We start from the raw sequence: 18,891 nt of genomic DNA on the forward strand, positions 1-18,891 counted from the left end.
ACAGATACAAGGCGTTAGAGCACAAACGATGCGACTGCAACGCTTCTAACAGTTTTGAGAATTCTCTCTAGATGATTCTCGTTTCTGTGTCACCCACTACACCTGCCTCCACTGCAGCCGACTTCTTTTGGGCTCTAGCGCAATGTTTCCAAAACGCACCTTTCCATGCTTGAAAATGAGCTTTCACACTGTTCGCAAAGCAGCAGTGTCGCGAAACATTGATAAATGAGCTCTTCCTTTTTTCTTCTTTATTATGATCACTGAGTTTGTCGCTGACTGTATAAAACATTATTTGCAGTGTGTCCCACTTGTAGTTTAACTATACGAATAAAAGAAGCATTACAAGTACTGCCGCGCTTAGTTTGAGCAACACTGTACGAACGCGTGCCCCGAACGCGCTAGCAGGTTTTACGGTGGCGCCGATAGTATCGTGTTTCCGGGTTATCGGGCTAGCGGTGGGCTGTTTCTACACTCCGCAAATCACCCACCTTCCTTGCGCTTACTGTCGCCCACGCTATTGTTGGCGGTTTTTTATTTTTTATTTTTGCCTCCTCTTGGCTTTATTGAAGACGAAACACAAGATGATAGCACATCTAGCGCATTCAGATGTGTGGCGGTCAAGTTCTGCCTACCCCAATAAATAAAATGATGAAGCGAAAAGTGACAGATTTGATATCGCCAATTTCATGAAGCGAGACTGTCCCTGGCACTAAGTTTGGGTGTCCGACTGCTTCTGCAATTACCTTTTTCAAAACTGATATCTACAAGAGTCAAAACGAAGGCCAGGGTGAGAAAAAACAAGCGGTAAGGATGTGCGCTCCAGAAACTGCGTAAGTATCTCCCCATAACTAAGAAACACGTTATTAGTGTGACAAATGATGAATCCTGGCACCTGGAATTTTTTAAAAGGCGTGCTCGAGATCGTGCATTCAATTTATTTTCGAAGGTGTCAATGATGCTGGAGACCCAGAAAAAAAAATATTAATGGCTCTCATTTTTTTTTTTCATGAAAATTGGTTGGTTTATTGGGGTTTAGCGTCCCAAAGCGACTGAGGCTATGAGAGGCGCCGTAGTGAAGGGCTTCGGAAATTTCGACCACCTGGGGTTCTTTAACCTGCACTGACATCGCACAGCACACGGGCCTCTACAATTTCGCCTTCATCGAAATTGAGCCGCCGCGGCTGGGATCGAACCCGCCTCTCTCGGGTCAGCAGCCGAACGCCGTAACCACTGAGCCACCATGGCGGTTTTTTCATGAAAATGGCGGAGGACATGTTGCCAAGCTCGCTCTTTTCAGAAATATTATTTTTGGTTCTCTAGTTCACAGAAAAGAGTGCATATTCTTGGCTAAAATAAAAGTGATAAATTGTTCTGACGGAAAGTGGTTCCTGCTAGGAGTAGCACTCTTCGAGAAAAAGTCCCTATGCAGAGATTGAAAGCATTGGGACACGAACAAAAGGGTGCGCTTTCTAGTGCAGTGCTCTCTTGGCACATATTTATCTGCGCAGAGCAGCGCCAAAATTTTCCTGCGCTAAAATTTCCTTTCTTATGTCACACGTTGCCTTAGTAATAGACTTCGATTCGCTTTCCTGTTTTGTGTATGGTGTTCCCGTGCCGGAATTAGGTCTCGTAATGTTTACTGAATTAACGATTGGCATGCACTCGTTCTGGCAGGGCGTCATTTCCGCTTAATTGATAAAAGGCCTTAGAAGGCACAAGATTGAAGACCCGGAAACGGACGCCATCAAATTCTTTACAAGCCATGAAAGCCTTTAATACGCACCCTGTCAGGTGCGATAGGGGTTGTAGATTCAACATTTCCGTCACACCAGTCCTGCTTGCAGTTCTTCATGAAAGCGGCCCCGTCCTGTGAACTTCTAGAAGTGGTTAGCTTGGTTGATAAATTGACATATCTAAGGAGTTGTTCGCATGTAACCCACTACAGTGCAGCTTTTGTGGAATTTGATGCGCGCCGCTGAAGTTGAAAGGACGTTGTAGTCATCAGGAGTACGCAGCAAACCTCAGTAAGTCAGTGATAAACGCAGATGTGAAAAGGTTTAGAATCACTTACTTTGCAGCGTAGACATACAGTGTAAAATTTTATGGAGTCGTTTCCATTCTTATGTGCGATAAAGACTGCCAGGTCTTAGTTTTTAGCGTTTCCCTAAGATGGCTGTACATAAAATGTTCTCGAGAAAATCATGAAGAGGCACTCTGGCACCACGCCAAAAACTGAAACGGGCGCAGTCTTTATCGCATATTCAAGTGGAAATGGCGCCATACAATTTTACACACGTCTATGCTCCAAAGTACTCGTAAATCTTTTCATATCTCTGTTGATGACTGAAAGGTCACTGCACTCTGGACAGCCCAGTAAGAGCAGGGCTTTGAGACTATTTGATACCCTCTCCACATTGACAGAGTTTCGTAATCCGGCTCCAGGTCTTTTCTCGCATAATGTTTCATGAACGAGTCTCAACATCTGCTCTTAAAATCTCGCTAATGTGCACGACAAACTGAGCTCAAGTTTTCTTATGCGGAAACCTGGGGTTAACGCAAGGCGGATTCTGGCGCGATGTAGATGCGAGAAATCACCTCGAGCCCTGTTTTGTCTAGAGCTTCCCACCATGCCGTAGACTGGGAAATGCAATGCAGAAGTGTGTGTGTTCGCTTGCAGGAGAAGCTCGACCTTGAGGCGAAGCGTGCGCTCTGTCTTCGGGAGGCGCTGCCGGACACACCGGAAGGCGACAGGGAAGCAGCTTTCCGCAGCGCTACCCAGGAAGCCAACGCCCTCACACGACGCCACACGGACCTCAGGCAAAAGGCGAGCGCATAGCAGCTGTAGCACTCTAATCAGAGCGGAGTAAGAGTAAGCTGTCCTGTAGTGTACTTCATTTTATAAAGGGAGGGCTATAGAGGATAGCTTACTCCGTTTTTACTATTCTACGTGTATTCGTGCTTCGAGTGTGCGAGCGTGTCCTGTTGTCAGCCTTGTTTACTTTTAGAGAGAATCTGAAACTTCCCCATCAGTATGATATATTATGTTTTGTGATTGCGTGCTTGTGAAGCAAATAATATGCCCGCGCGATAAAACTTGGATATTCATTGTGTAAAAAATCCGTACAGAAAAGATTTTTCATTGCTCAGAATGCAGCCAAGCTAGAAAGCGGCCATCGACCAAAATATCAGGAATCACTTCGGCCGCTTGCATCGCTTTTAACTGCTCCGGATTTGCAGTACGATACTTTTTAGTGTATAGCTTTAGAACTCTCAGTCTCAGATTACGGCGATGTTTGTTTGTCCAAAGCCTCTCTCCGTGACCTTGAGGCTGCTCGGTAAGAACACCTGGGTCTCACAAGCCCCGCCTATGGAAGCACCTTAAATCGCAGGGCAGTGGCGCACCCCTTAACCACTGCGCCACTGTGTGGTAGTGGTATGAGGACTCCCAGCAATCTATGAATCTAGAGAGTGACCGATTCCGCATATATGGATATCGACTGTTTAACGCCATCGCGCGATACCCTTAGGTGGAGCTGAAGCACGATTTCTCTGATCTTTGCTTGAGGCCGGCTTCATCTTGAAAACTGAGCCTTGAACGCCGAAACCGAAGTGAAAACCAAAGTGTTAGCCCACCTAATTCGCACTCAGTCTAACCACGCTAAATCGTCTGCCACTTTTCGTCTTTGCCCTTAGACGAAGGGTAAAGGAAACGAAGGCTCTTTTGAAGTGTTACCTCAGGCATCGGAAATTGTGAGTGCTTTTAGAAGCGCCGGGAAAGTAGGAGGAGCGCTGAATGTCATAAAATTATGCCGAACTTGAAACCGTGGCCAGCACAGAAGTTCGCAGGAATTCTGATATTGCAGGATGTAGCTCAACGCGGAGATGTGTTATGTTGGGTCTGAAATATTTATCTGTACCAAAGTGACCCACCGCACCAAATTCATTATGCCGCAAGGGACTGAATCAACGTGTCGCAAACAATCCTGGCGAAGACATTATCGCAGTCGCCAAATGCTATGATGATGACGTAATGCGGCATTCACTGATCTCCTACTGGCCGCATTGCGTGAACGAAACACAAATCTTATTACCGACCCATGCTTTGTTTAGTTGAGCTTAGCTTCGGTTCCTTGCTTCCTGTTTGGTGTAGACGAAGGAGCTGTAATTTTTAGCGAAAAGGCCGGGAAGAACACTTTGTCGCCTAATGTGCAGCTATAAAGCACGAAAAAACTCGGCAATGTAATTGCTTCCACGAATTCTGCATATCATTTTCGCCCAATTAAGGACTTTAGTCTCTTTTTACAAATTGCAGTTGCAAAGAGCACCCCCTTGCACCTTTAGCCGAAAAGACCAATTTGATATTTCCCTGTTCTTCTTCCAGCTGGAAACCTGCATGCACGAGTACTTGTTGCACATAGAGGCAAGTACATGTTTTCACCGATTTTTTATTTATTTGATATTGGCGCTGAGAGGTAAGTACTGTTTCACTTTCATTTTATTTCTGTTTTTTTGTAATCGACATCACGTAGAACGAGGTCACTCAAAAAAACGGCGTCTTTCCTTAAAGGTGGCCGCTGGGGCATGACGGTGGTGATTAGCACTTAAACGCGTGCTGTCGTGAATTCGCGACATATCTGATCTTCGCTGCGTCCTCATTTCCGCATGGAGCTTGCGCAAAAGATTAGATGCAAATATTTCTTCAACAGCCACGGCTTTCGTATGAAATATGCGGCACCACTGTTAAGAAGACAAGCGGAAGAAAAATGGGTGTGACGCAACAGCTGTTACCCACTGTTTAACGGTTCCTTCAGAGTCATTCCGTGAGACCGGTCGCCTCAGTCGTTTCCAGATACTTGAAACGCCTTTCCTCGGTGAATAATTTGGGGGTTGCCGGTTTTTCGCAAATCGGGAATGGGCATAGGCGTTATTTACTGCGGCGTCCAGGAATGTATACTGAAACTCATTCCGCTGGACAATTACGCCGATTCTTCTCGCACATCAGTGTACCATACGGACGTGTGAGTCAAGTCGGATAAAAGATGAGTATCTGATCTAGCAATACCGTGAAAGATGTACACGTAAGTCAAGGATTATTAAACATCAATTTTAATTGTGATTCAAACATTTCCAACATTATCGGTTAAAAATTTTCAATAATTGAAAAATTATAAGGTACTGTTATGTAAATATTGAAAGCAATGCTCCATTCTTCTGATGTGTAGTAAAATCTTCCTTTTAAAGTGTCTCTATCGATCGCATCAAACACTTAAGCCTGTCACAGAAAACCAATGGGGTAGGTTTTTGACGATAGCAAGCAGCGGAAGCCTGTGGAGAGGAGATCTGCGGAGATATTCAATGTTGTAGTGAAGTCTTACAATATATGCGAACATTTCGTTCATAACGATTACCCTTTGAAAAATGCGCTTGTCAAAAATTTCTGAGTATGGAACACAAAACTGAACAAAGCAGGCGAAAAGGGAGGCATTCTAATTAACAACGAATGCACTGCAGTAGCCATTCCCAACTCTTCGCTTCCTCCTGAGATGAAGGGGTGTACATAATCGTCCCCACGGGGGACGGCTATGTCACAGCCGAGAAGAACTGCTCTTTTCGAAACGTGATCTGTGCACCGGGACTTCCCTTCCTCCTTTGATCAACTTTGTTCTTCGTTGGTCATCTTCGTCATAGCCTCAACCATTAGTTTCAGCAGGACTCCCAGTGACGATGATGACTGAGGCTCCATGTGCGTACCAGAAGGGCATCAATCGCCGGCTGTGGGTCTTAACGGCATTGATGACAGAAAATAGAGCGCCAAAAGCTAGTATTCGTAGTATTGGGAAAGAACGTATGTAGTAGCCGAGAAAGAGAGGAGACTTTTAGTTGCCTACCGTAGTCCGCATCACCGTCTGAAGGCGGAGAGTCTGAGCCCACATCGGCCAGCACGTGGGCGATATGGGCAACGAGCAGTGCTCGCACTATTTAGCTGAGTGCAACTGTAGAAGCGATGCAGCTTCTAAGATTAGGGTACGAGAAGAGCAGGTGGCCTAAACCGTGCATTTCCATCTAAACTGCGGAGGAAAAGCTACTGTGCTGGAATAGGTAGTTAGATTTCTATTTTTACAAGTCTGATCTGCACCTCTGAAGAGAAGCATAGTTTGTGCGACTTACATCTCAAAGATATTGCTTTTAGTCGGCCTTCCACATATATCGCACAAGTAGCGCAAAGTGACCGAAATGCCTTGTGTATCGAATTCAGTGTGCCGATTCCTCAAATTTCAGCGGTGCTTGCACATGTCCAACTTATCATCTTTTTTTAATCTGGGTAGGTGAGCTCCTGTTATGAAGAACATGTTATTTTCGTTGGTTCCTATCAGAATTTCGCCGTGAAAACATTTATACAGCGGCCCCGCAAGACAAGCTCACTTCGTCACAATCCGCCGTTGGCACCTCCGTTGTTGCCTCAATGTTCGGATCAATAATGCTGCCACTGGCGTTGATGTACATGTGCGGTACGGTCAGGTATGGTAAAAACAGAAGAAAAGGGCTGAAATAAGTTTGTACAGGGGCTGCTTCTTGGGGCGGATTTTACAACGTCAAGCGCTGTTTACATCCTAGCAGCCATGTTCCCACTGCTGTGCAAGACGTCCCGTTAGCGATATCACCCAGTTCTATCGTCGCAGCACCTAAGGTGAATTTTCGTCCTGTCGAGATAACCACGGCGTTAAATGACGTCTCGCCAAAGAAGGCAGATCGTGAGCCATGGCATTTGAGAATAAACTACCGATCGTGCTTCTAATAATCACCGCTCTCGAGTTTTCTTTTTCTTTTTAAGTAATGCTAGTGCAATGCTGAGTTGGTCGTTTCGGCAGTGTACTTCATAATTCCGCTTTCCGTTGTCAACGCATCACAACAGCTTATTTTTCAGCATAAGTGAGGTAGCCTGTGCTGGAAGTAAAGCGAACTGCAATTCAAACAAACTGAAGTGCTTATTTATTACGAAACTATCAAGTAATGAAGTTTAGGCTTACGATATGGGGAGTGAGACACGATACGACACGCGAAGTCTCGCGACGAGAATCTGTGCCGCCTCAGCGTCCTTGAATATGTGCAGGAGCAGCGCGAGTACCGTCAGCTGCTGCCCGAATGCCAGAAGAAGCTCTTCCCTGGTATGGACCTCAAGGAAGTGCAAGAAAATCTCGACGTGTCCCTCGAGAGGGGCGACTTGAGCCCTTACATTCAGGTAGAGTGCCCAGGAGACGTAAGTGGTAGACTGCAACCTTCAGTAAAGAACAACCGCCTGTCGCTCGCATGCGCACAAGCGCACAAAGCAACGCAAGGCAGGAAGAAAGCAATGGTGCTGAAAAGCCATTACCTTGTATGATCATTTCTTTAATCGTGTAGAACACGCGCCGATCAACTTGGAAGCAAAGGGGGAAGCAACGGGTGGGCTTGACAAACTACCTCCCATTTTCTGATGAGGCCGACTTACAAGCACCTGCAGAAGTGACCGTACGCGAACACTGTCACCAAGAATGTAAAGTCTTGAAGGCTACACTGGCCCTTTGTAAAGTTTTGCCTTTACTAGAAAGTGTTACACACGGGTGTTTTATCAAGCTTGGAATCTCTACGGAGCGTTCAATTACGCGAAGAGCCGCCGCGAGATCCGGTGCGCCTCCGTAAATCCAAGTGGGTCCAATTTTATAATGCAAAACGTGCAGGCGGCGTGTCGGCACTTGTCATGCTTGTCATGGTGTTGTAGGTGAGCGTGCGTGTATGCGAAATATTCTGTTCGTCTCTAACGAGCAGTTCGTAAGAATCCCAAATTCCCGTCGGTGCAAAGTGAACGCTGAAGTTGTCTTTTTATTACTTTTTTAGATACACACGTGCGTGTACTTGGAGACAACTAAAGGCCAGGTGAGTCAAACCTCCTCCGCCACATTCTCTCTATTTGTCACATTCTTGTGTGCGTGAAGTCGAGATTGAAAGAGTTATTTTTTATACACGTCTGTATATTGTGCAACCAGGATACCTTTCGGGGAATACAAAACGTCTCACCGTTGCAACTGTTAAGGGACGCCCGATACTTTGTTTTAAAGCGCGTACTGCGCAATGGCGTGTGAAGCAGTATGAAGCAAAGTGTCAGGTAGTCTGAAGTGAAGTGTTCTGATATAATTTTCACCATTTCAAATCAGTAACAACCCGCGCAGCTGCCGCCACTCACCAGTGCGATAATATTATTCTTTTTGGTACACAATGCCGGGGAGACCATCTTTTCGAAACCACTGAGAGGAGCCCGAGTACAACCGACAGCATGCTCTTCAATTTAAGCGACTTTCAAAGGCATGCACAGACAGGAAGGGTTTTCAGTATAATGTATGTAAGGCGATCATATTAGGGAAGCTTCCCTTTGCAGCAGTAAACACTTACTCCACCTTGCGGTGCTGTCTTTAGTTTTCAATGGATCAACGCCATTTAGCTTCGAGCTGTTCATCAACTGGGTCTCACTCCGTCAACTGCGAGCAGTCCTGGTTAGTTTATTTCGTTAAGAGAGAGTACTGTTCTACAGGCAGTGGTCACAAGTTCGAGCCATGGATCAGTATGAAGCTATATTCAACTACGAAATTTTTGAAAAAAACTCTGTAGCTTTCGATCGTAACCAGTTTTACTGTTCTCAGCTAAATGCTACCGAATAATTACTCCCATTGGTAGCGAAGCTAAGTAAATGGTCAACTGTACGGTCATAAGAATTGCTATCTCGCGATGGCACGCGACAAAGGCATTACTTCGCATTACACCTTCGCTTTGTTTACTTCTTGGAATTCGTTGCTTGCATATATTGCTCGACTGAACGTTGCCTCCGCTGGCGAGCTGCACCGTACACCCAGAGCCGGGGTTGAGAGCCTTTACGGGCTTACGGTCGCTCAAGAGTTGAGTTACGCCAATGATTGCGTCGGTAGAGCCACAGGTCTTGGTGTATCCTATAGGACTATCTTCTAAGCAGACACTCACAAGGAGCTATTCACGAAATTTCGCTCTGTGTACTGGAAGCATATCAGCCCCTTTGAAAAGTAGACACTGGCTATAGGTTCTAGCGGAAAGGGATAGCTTCGAACGTTGTAAATTACAAATCCTATTAAAAAACCAACAAGGCCGGATTCACAGCCTGCGCTGCATGTGCCTGGCTTTAAAACGTTTTATTGCGTAAGCAATACTGCGCCAGGTTTCGAGCCGTCGCGTAGCTCCCGGCGGTGGCCATGGTTGACCTTTAGCCGCAGCGAGGTCAAAGAGATGAAGCGCCGTAGACAACGCAACCGTTTCAGCGTTCCGCCGCCGCGGTAGCTCAGTGGCTATGGTGCTCGGCTGCTGTCCCGAAAGGCGCGGGTTCGATCCCGGCCGCGGCGGTTGAATTTCTTTGGAGGAGAAATTCGAGGCCCGTGTACTGTGCGATGTCAGTGCACGTTAAAGAGCCCCAGGTGGTCGAAAGTTCCGGAGCCCTCCACTACGGCGTCTCTCATAGCCTTAGTTGCTTTGGGACGTTAAACCCCATAAAACCAACCAAAACCAAACCGTTTCAGCGTTTCGGCGTCATTACATAAAAAGAGACTGTGTCGAGGCTGGGAACCGAACCAGGGCCTTCGGCATTTGAAACGGAGACGCTACCACCCCGCCACGAAGGCTCGGGGGGTATCAGCAGGAATAACGGCGCATCTAGTGATTGCTTGAGGTTTCATAAATAAAATAAAATAAGAACAGAAATAAAAAAATTGCTGTGGTTTAGCTTTGGTTAAACCTGGTAGGTTGCGTACGCATCCATAGCGTTCCATTCGGGATCATCACCGGTTGTAGAAGATTCGGTTTCGACAGAGGCGCGGTGCGCCCGTCTAGCAGCGTCTTGAGCGCTCCGCTTAGCAAGGCGCTGTTCGCGTTCTTCATCTTTCTCTGAAGCCCATTGTCGTTTCCTGGCTTCGTCAAGCCGACGTAGCCTCCCTTTTTGTTTATCAGGCGGCATAAAGACGGAACCGGCAAGCGAGAATGCATTTTATACCACCCTCCCCCCAGTTCTCCAGCCTCCTCTCACACTCCGCAGTTGGCGAGAGCGACGGCGCGGCGGCAGCTGTAGTTGCACGTGCCTCGCGCCGCCCTTCAAGGTCAAATGTGCCTCGCGGCCGCCCTGACGCGAAGGGCTGAAACCTGTCGCAATAATGCTCACGCAATAAAATTACCTGCAACGCCAATGTAGCCACTTTAACTCACATTTATTTATTTATTTATTTATTTATTTATTTACTCTCAGGGCCGAAGCATTACAGAGAGGAGTGGGTGGTACAAAACAAAAACAGTACAGGTAACGCAGCACTACAATGTAAAATCAATTACAGCGTTTTTAAAGAAGTCGGCGTTTGTAATGGAGGCGATGGAAGCGGGAAGGTGGTTCCATTCCTTAGCAGTCTTGGGGATAAAAGAGGCGAAGTGTAAGTTGGTGCGACTGCTGGGTACGCCAACTTTGAACTGGTGGTCGCTGCGGGATGAAATGTAAGATGGTGGTACAAGCAACGTATCTCTGAGATGATGGTTTGAATGGTAGATTTTGTGAAATAGGCATAGACGGGAAATTTTACGACGAATTGAAAGATCCGGTAAGTTTAAATTTGCTTTCATTTGAGTTACACTTGCAGTTCTATGATAGTTAGAGAAAATGAAACGGGCAGCCCGATTTTGAATGGCTTCGATTTTCAGAATTAGTGTGTTAAGAGGAGGGTCCCATACAGACGACGCATATTCAAGTTTTGGTCTGACTAATGTTTTGTACAGTATAAGTTTCAAGTTAGTGGGCGCCATAGAAAAGTTGCGACGTAAGTAACCGAGAGTACGGTTAGCGTTACTTGTGACATAGTCCACGTGAGCTTGCCAGGAAAGGTTACTGCAAATATGCACACCAAGGTACTTGTATGTGGAAATATGGGTTAAAGGAGTATTACATAGTGAATAATCACAGGAAACTTGAGTAGGTGAGTGACGGGAAATTCTCATAAACTTGCATTTACTTACATTCAGCTTCATTAGCCAAGTGTTACACCAAGAGGAAATCTGATTAAGGTCCGACTGGAGGGTAAGGCGGTCAGCACAGCTTTTAATTTGACGGTAAATAACACAATCATCAGCAAAGAGTTTTATGGAAGAAGAAATGTTAGTAGGTAAGTCATTAATATAAATTAGAAAGAGCAACGGCCCCAGCACTGATCCCTGTGGAACACCAGAGGCTACACCGCAAGGATCAGAGCTATGGCCGTTAGCAGTTACAAATTGTGTGCGGTTAGACAAGAAGCATTCAATCCATTTTAAGACGTTCGGATCAATGTTAAGTCTGCTTAGTTTCAGAAGTAGTAAACTATGGCAAACAGTATCGAAAGCCTTAGCGAAATCAATGAAAATGCAGTCAATAACTAAGTTAGAATCAAGAGCTGAAAACAAGTCATTTGTAAAGGCTAAAAGTTGAGTTTCACATGAATAGTTCTTTCGAAAACCGTGTTGATGAATACTGAAAAAAGAGTTACTCTCAAGAAAAGTTACTATATGGCTATAAATTACATGTTCCAGTAGCTTGCAGGGAATGCTTGTTAGTGAGATCGGTCTGTAATTTGTGGGAGAATGAACGTCACCTGACTTGTGCAAAGCAACCACCTTCCCCACTTTCCAGTCCTCCGGAAGTTCACCACATTGCAAGGACTGCGAAAAAAGTTTTGTTAACAATACTGCAGAATACGCTTCAGTGTTTTTCAGGAATTTCGGACTAATATCATCGATGCCTGGTGAGGAAGAAAGCTTAATTCCAGATATTAATTTGCATATACTGGTCCAATCTAAAATGACAGGATCCATACATGGGTGATCAATCTGAGACACAATAGGAAGGGTAGAGGGAACGTTTTTCAAAAAGGACGCTGAAAACACTTCATTCAAAACAGTACAACATCTTTCCGGAGAAACGACAGATTGATCAGCAGCGAGTAATTCAATCTGCGTAGTGTCATCACCGCGGACAACATTCCAAAATTTGCGCGGATTTGAGGCAAGCATCGATGGCAATGTGCGTTCGAAAAATGTGCGTTTGGCGATTGAAAGTGCGTTTGTGTACGCTGCTGCCACGCGATGATAAGCCTCCCATCTTTCTTCGCACGTGGATAACTTGGCCTTCCGGAAGATACGCTTTTTTTTGTTCAGTAATCGCTTCAGTGATGCTGTAAACCAAGGTGCATTGGAGCTGTTTTTTATTCTACGTAGGGGAATAAATCGGTTAGTAAGCTCCAGTATTTTCGATTTGAAAGCAAGCCAGTTTTCTTCTACTGATCTGTCAGAAAATCTAGAAAAGTAATCACTTGTAAATTCTGCCAGTCCTGCGTTAATAGATGCATAGTCCGCTCTTCCGTAGTCCCTAATAAATTTTGTGCTTACTTGCTTTCGAGGGGAATCATTCCGCATATTAAAATGTATGACGGAGTGATCACTCAAGCCAGGAAGCTGAGAAAGTGACTCAACGAGGTCCGGATGTGTGGCAAGTACTAGATCAAGGATACTAGCGCTAGACTGAGTAATACGTGTTGGACTAGTAACTAGCTGACACAAATTAAAGTCGGAGCATACTTCAAGAAAGGAAATGCATTCAGCGGAGTTGTCATTTGCAAACGGCAAAGGTACGTTCCAAGTGATGTTAGGAAAGTTGAAGTCGCCTAAAACGAAAGTGGGTGATGAGGGAAACCTGGTGTGCAATTTACTTAGAACATCATGCAAGTCAGATGAAAAGCTACTACATGAATTGGGAGGACGATAACACGCGACAAAAATAATATCTTTGTAGTTGAGGCGGATGTTCACACAAACCAATTCAAGCGAACAAATAATAGGAACATTAAAGGAAACCAAGCCGTCCGCGACTGCTATCAAAACGCCACCTCCAGGTCGAGTTCCACGGTCACACCTGTAGAATTTGTATTTACGTGCGCAATTCAAAATTTCTTTATCATTGATTTTAGCAGAGAGCCAAGTTTCTGTCAGGATCACCAGGTCCGCTGTGCATGTGTCGATCAGACTGGAAAGGGCGTCGCGTTTATTGTTAACGCTCCTTATGTTGCAAAAAAGAAAAGAAAAGCTGCGTGCAACGGATCGACTTTCGATATCATCTAGTTATGGTGACAGCGGGGAGGCGCTTGCGCCGGGATTAACAGAGCTAGCCGTGACCGGGGAGAGTGCGCTATCAACAGGTACCTCGCAAACGCTGTCCGTGACGGGGCAGTAGATGTAACTTTTCTTGTCGATGACCACTTTGTTGTATTTCATGGAATAATTCTGCCCAGTACTTTTCGCGAAATCAAACAGCTTTTTGCGACTAGCTCGCGTGGCCTTACAAAAGTCTTCGCTCATGCTGATTCCCGACCCTTTCAGCTGAAATCTTTGGGTGAATATTGCATCTTTCGTTTTAAATGCTGAAAAGCGGACTATAATGGGTCTACTTTTGTCCGAAGCGAACGAGCCTAGGCGATGCGCGCGAGAAATTCCATCTTCTGGTAACTGGAACTTGAGATTATCTGATACAACTTGCCGAATTTTTTCTTCGGATTGCGTCCAAGTTTCATCAGCACAATCAGAAATGCCATAAAAGACTAAATTATCTCTCCGCGAGCGATCCTCGTATTCATTTAGCCGTGATTCTAGATTGACAGTTTCGGTGCGAACTGCTGTAGAGACCATTTGTTGTAGGCGAGGTTCGTCTTGCAAATGTTCAAGGTTGACTACTTTTTCTTCTAGCGTTTTCAATCTTGACGTCAAATGCTCTGGGACTGTAACAAAAACCTTCAGGGTGCTAATTCCGGAACCCTCCCGCCGCGGTTGGCCGCTGCCTTGCGCAGCCCCAGCCTCGGGGACCAACTCTGGGCCGTCCAGCAGGCCCGCGAGGCGACGGCGAGGCAGCGCCTCGACGTCCCCACGTGGGAGACCTAAGGCCCCGTCGGCGAAAGCTCTGCAGGACTATGAATAAAGTTGTTACCAAAAATAGCTTTGGTTAAACCGGGCAAGTTGCGTGAACGGCGTCGAGAGCGTGCGACTGGGCGCGCGGCAACGGCAGCGGCGCAGCGACGGTCCTGCCATCGTAAGCAGCGTCGAGAGCCATTGCCATAGCAACCGTTTCAGCCGCGCTCCACCAGGCGGCAGGACCGTCGCTTACGATGGCAGGACGGTCGCTGCGCCGCCGCTGCTGCCGCGCGCCCAGTCGCACGGAGGGGGGTAAAGCTGAGCTAGCAAAGCGGTCCACGCATGTAAGTCGCCATCTTGGACGCCATGTTACAACACACTACTGTGGCCAGCACAGGTTTTTCTCGCAAAGCCAGGGATGGGTGAAGTTGGAACTTGAGTTCGGGAAACTGCGGCAAAGAAAATAATTATATGTCACTCTTACACGTATTTTCAATGTTTTAAAGACATTTTGTAATTTTTAGCATACTGATTGTGGTCATTTCTTTTAATATCGGACGATTGTGAACATGTTCACGAGTAAGCTGAGCAAACGCTCTCGGAGATTCGGTTTTAAACTTTTGGTTTCGAATCTGATTTCAAGTTGCTTAAACTTAGGGATCAAGGCACTTAATTCAAGGAGCTGCATGCGACAAGGAGTTACTCGCGCTCTCGTGCAGCGCGATGCCACTTCGTGCGTCGATGCATGGCAAAAGCTCCAAAAAGATCGAGCATTTCTCATCATTTGTGAATAAACGTGGGAAGTGATACATATGCACATTTCGCGACAACTGTGTACTGCAAAGCGTTCAACGAAAATCTCCCGCTCTCGGAACTCTCTTTAAAGGCGGATGACACCAAGCGAATGATTTGTTGTGCAACAGCGCAACGGCACAAGAAATCATGTCTGACCAACGTGCCCATCAGTTATTGTTGTACAAGCGAATGAACCTTGCTGCCGTTTACTTTTTCTCAGTATTCCTCTTTCTTAACGCCATTGCCTCAGTCTGCTTGACAGAGTACACATTGGTGCTACTTATAAAGGATGTAGGTGTTCTTGCTTAAACGCGCTTTTATTACGTTTTTCAGCACTAATGCGTGCGGTAATTAAAGGTAACACTATTGAAATGAACGGCCGCGCAACGACAACGGCACAAGAAGAAGGACAACACATGCGTACTCTACCAGCTGTTTATTAGACGGAAAAGAGACACACTTATGACCCTCAGCTTAAGCATGTGACACAGCGCATTATCGCACCGAACAGCGCCAGTGACAGGAAATTGGCATGAAAACAGCAGGAAGCATGCATGTAATCGCAGGACCCTTTTTATTCTGTGCGTATAAAGTACTAGCGCCATTAGCTTCTCATAAATAGGTTTTGAAACCAAACAGAGTGTAAAGAAGAAGACGATCAGCGCCCGCAGTGGGAGCGCAACGCCTAGCACGAGACGAGAGCGCTGACTGTTCGAGCCCGGACGTGCGATTTTGCTGCTTTGCCTTGTCGCCCCAGTCAAGCGCCTTTTGCCAGTAAAGCCCCTTACATGAGGAATAAAAAAAAAATCTCAGCAAAAACATAGTGCCATACGTTAGAAGCAAAAGCACACAACACAAAAGCACCACAACAACCAACCAAGCACCCACAATTTAGTGCACACAATGCTAGACATAAAACGAAAGTTTCTCGAGCGGTACATGCTGTTTCATACGTTTCTGCCTCCACCTTGTTTCAGTCGATCGTAATGAAGCTCTGAGCGTTGCTGCGTACGAAAAAACCCATTATGAGCTCGTCCCGCGCCAGAAAAGACACGCCACATTCTTCCTCGACGAAGGAGAAATAAAAAAAAAATGCGAGAGGCCCACGGTAGTTTAACCTTCGACATTTAATATAACAAAACGCTGAACATTCACAACAAACCAGGCACAGCAGTTGCTCCATTTACCTTTGGCATACGTTTCCTTTGCGAATTGTGTTCGTCCTTTTGCGGCCAAAGCAAATTTCCGACGCTTATTTGCACTCGGCAACAGAGGACATGCAAAATCCCGCGCGCTCTACGGACGAAATACGCTCCAAGCGCGCCACAATCGCGGTACTTGCCTTTAAATAACAATTCAGTAGACACAATCCACCTATACGAAATTACAGTCGGTATGCGACACTGCATACAATTGGAAATTATCCAAACGCGGCGATTTTCCCGTTGTTTACAGCCGTTTAGAGCAGTCGAGAGCTACTCTGCATACCGCCATGCCATCTTCCCACGGACTACTTTGCCAGGTTCCAACTGCGTTCTTTGTCCAGATTTAGAAAGTGTCTAAACAGCTGGCAACACGCACAAACCGTTGTGTGATGGCGGCGTTCATGCGTTGCCCACTGAAACGCATGGGCTCAATGGGCAGCTTTCCCTCTAGAGTTGGTTATATTAACTCTATGGTCGCACGCTCTCGACGCTGGTTACGCAACTTGCCCGGTTTAACTAGAGCGATACCTCAGCTAATTTCTCTTTTGTCCTTTCATGCAACAAAACAAGCTGGCTCAGTGGCTGTAGCGATCGGTTGCTGACACAAAGTACGCTGGATAGAAGTGCCGCCGGCTGCGCGGCTGCATTTAGATCGAGGCGCAACACACAAACGTCCGTGAAGCTGTGCGATGTCAGCGCGCGTTAAAGAACCACAGGAGGTCTAAATTAATCCGGAGCCTTGCACTATGGCGCCAATTACAGCCTTTGTGTACCTTTGGTGCCTTAAACATACCACAAACCTTATCGTGTCATCCTCAACTAAAAGGGGATCTCATCCTTTTTCGAGGCAAAAGTAATCGTGAAGGAAAATTTGCACATCTATGCACGTTCCTAACTCAGCAGTTATTGCAACGAAGACTGTAATATGAGGCTCCTCTGGTTCTCTGGACACGTGAGTGTTCGCATGGCCAGCGCTATGCACGTGACAGTGCACCTTTCTATTACTCTGGTGGTCGAGACTGCCACAAAGTCTAGGGGTTTAAACTTCACAGCAGGTCCTAGGCATTAGAACAGGGCAAGAAGCAACAGCCCGACAACTTCCGCTGAGTTTATCGCGTTAGGTAGCAAAGTGTACACGCATGGAAATCTTTTTTTATAACAAGAGAATGCCTCATAAACAGAATTATGAATATTGCGTTGCCAATCTGCGCCCATGCGACGGCAGCTAATTTGCGGGCTTTGAGCGCTTGATATCACTCAAGCACTGAAGCTTGATGGCACTCAACACTCTGCGAGTGCTTGATGTCTGGGTGTCAGACCTCACTTTAATGTGGCTACGAAGAAGAGAAAACTCGGCGAGTTGGTAGTGCCTGACATGACCTGGCCATAGACAGCACCAGGAGGCAGCAAGAGATATTTGGTGGCAGATTGGGTACACGTAAACATATAAACTAACGGGAATTAAAAATGATCATTTCAGGCTTGACCTGGTAGCATTAAAGTGTTCTAACTGAGCTTATATTCGCAAGAACACTGCAACAAATAGATGAACTTAGCAAGGCGAAGGATTCCTTTATCCGCCAATGTCATGTTTGTTGCGTACTGAGTGAGCGTCATGCGTGTTGCGTCAGCGTTGAGTGTTGCGTCATGCAAGAAATATTTCGTATTTAGTTTCAGCCGAAACAAACGTGATAACCTTCAAATCGCACTAGACTTTACTTCTGTGTTTCCACGGCATTTCAAACGAGGGCAGTTATGGAGCTGCTTCATGGTACCTTTATGTGTGGTTCATAGGATATTAAAGCAGCCGCATTGCTCTGTATGTCGTTATATACCCGCGATACAGTAGTGGTGCGGGAGAGGCTCATTTTATTATTCATTTATTATGCCTCTCGATCTATACTTTGTATGTCGTTATACCTTCGTATACTTGTGTAGAAACGAAATCTTTAGTTGTGCACTAACTGGTCTCATGCGCTGGAGCTCGCAGCAAGTCTTAGGTGTTTTCTTTAGGTTTTAAGTTTTTTGAATTCAGAAGCCCCGCCCTGCTTGTCAAATAAATATTTTTAACAAACTTTCCTCTCTCCTTCGATTGAAGGAGGGAGAAGTAGATGCTTTAAAGGCCACATCAAAAAAGGCGCTAGCTTTTAAATAACTGTGTTCTCGGAGCTGACTGGAATGTGGTCGTCCACGAAGCGTATTACTTGCGACCTAAATTCAAAAGCCTATAAGAGAAAAACAACAAGCATGCGGCTGTAAGAAACAAGAATAAAACCACACTATATGTTTCTTGGTTTCTAACTTGCATCGCTATGTCTAGGTTCAGGTTTGACTTAGAAGCCGCAAATTAAGATTCCGTGCCACCTCCGGATCTCTATGTCATACTGGGTCGCTTTCTGCGATCCAGATAATGAAAAGAAAATATGTGAACGTTTTCTAAAATTGTGTTTTTCACCCTCTTCATTTTTTTTTCTCACCACCAGTGGGAGCTGCAGAACTTCCACGTGGTCCAGGCCTGCGCCCAGGAGGTCTTTGATAACGCTACTAATGAGGCCATGAAGACGCAGTTGTTGGTCGAGTACGAGAAGTACATGGACAACGGAACCATCGAGAAGGTCTGTACTAGTGGCACAATGTGACGAACTTTTTCTCTTTATCTCATTTACGCCGGTATTGATTTTGCAGGCGGCGTGTTGTCACAACAAGCCCAAACGCGCTTTAGAACAGCATGATCGCTGATTAAAGATAAATACAAAACTAGAATGCGGCCTAAGGTGCATTTATCTGAGCAGTTTTTTTAATAGAGAGAGAGAGAGCAAGAAACCTAATTCGGTGCAGTACCATCGAATCTGCCTATAATGAATTAATCGATATAGTGAAAGAAAAGCCATTCCCTTCCGAAGGTGCTATAGTCGCAAGTGTTTCT

General features: G+C 45.8%; 1 protein-coding gene across 1 annotated transcript in view; it reads left to right on the forward strand.

Annotated features, from left to right (window-relative positions):
* LOC149360788 (uncharacterized) overlaps window positions 1–18,891 on the forward strand; it is an 88,023-nt gene that overhangs the window by 32,879 nt on the left and 36,253 nt on the right. Inside the window, exons 5-9 of the mRNA XM_089569395.1 lie at window positions 2,678–2,824; window positions 4,382–4,420; window positions 7,112–7,240; window positions 7,876–7,914; window positions 18,449–18,580. Coding sequence (XP_089425521.1) covers window positions 2,678–2,824; window positions 4,382–4,420; window positions 7,112–7,240; window positions 7,876–7,914; window positions 18,449–18,580 — 486 coding nt within the window. The remainder of the gene's footprint in view (window positions 1–2,677; window positions 2,825–4,381; window positions 4,421–7,111; window positions 7,241–7,875; window positions 7,915–18,448; window positions 18,581–18,891) is intronic.

The sequence above is a fragment of the Amblyomma mixtum genome, chromosome 2, assembly GCF_055824585.1.
Source record: "Amblyomma mixtum isolate Tamu chromosome 2, ASM5582458v1, whole genome shotgun sequence".
NCBI lineage: Eukaryota > Metazoa > Arthropoda > Arachnida > Ixodida > Ixodidae > Amblyomma > Amblyomma mixtum.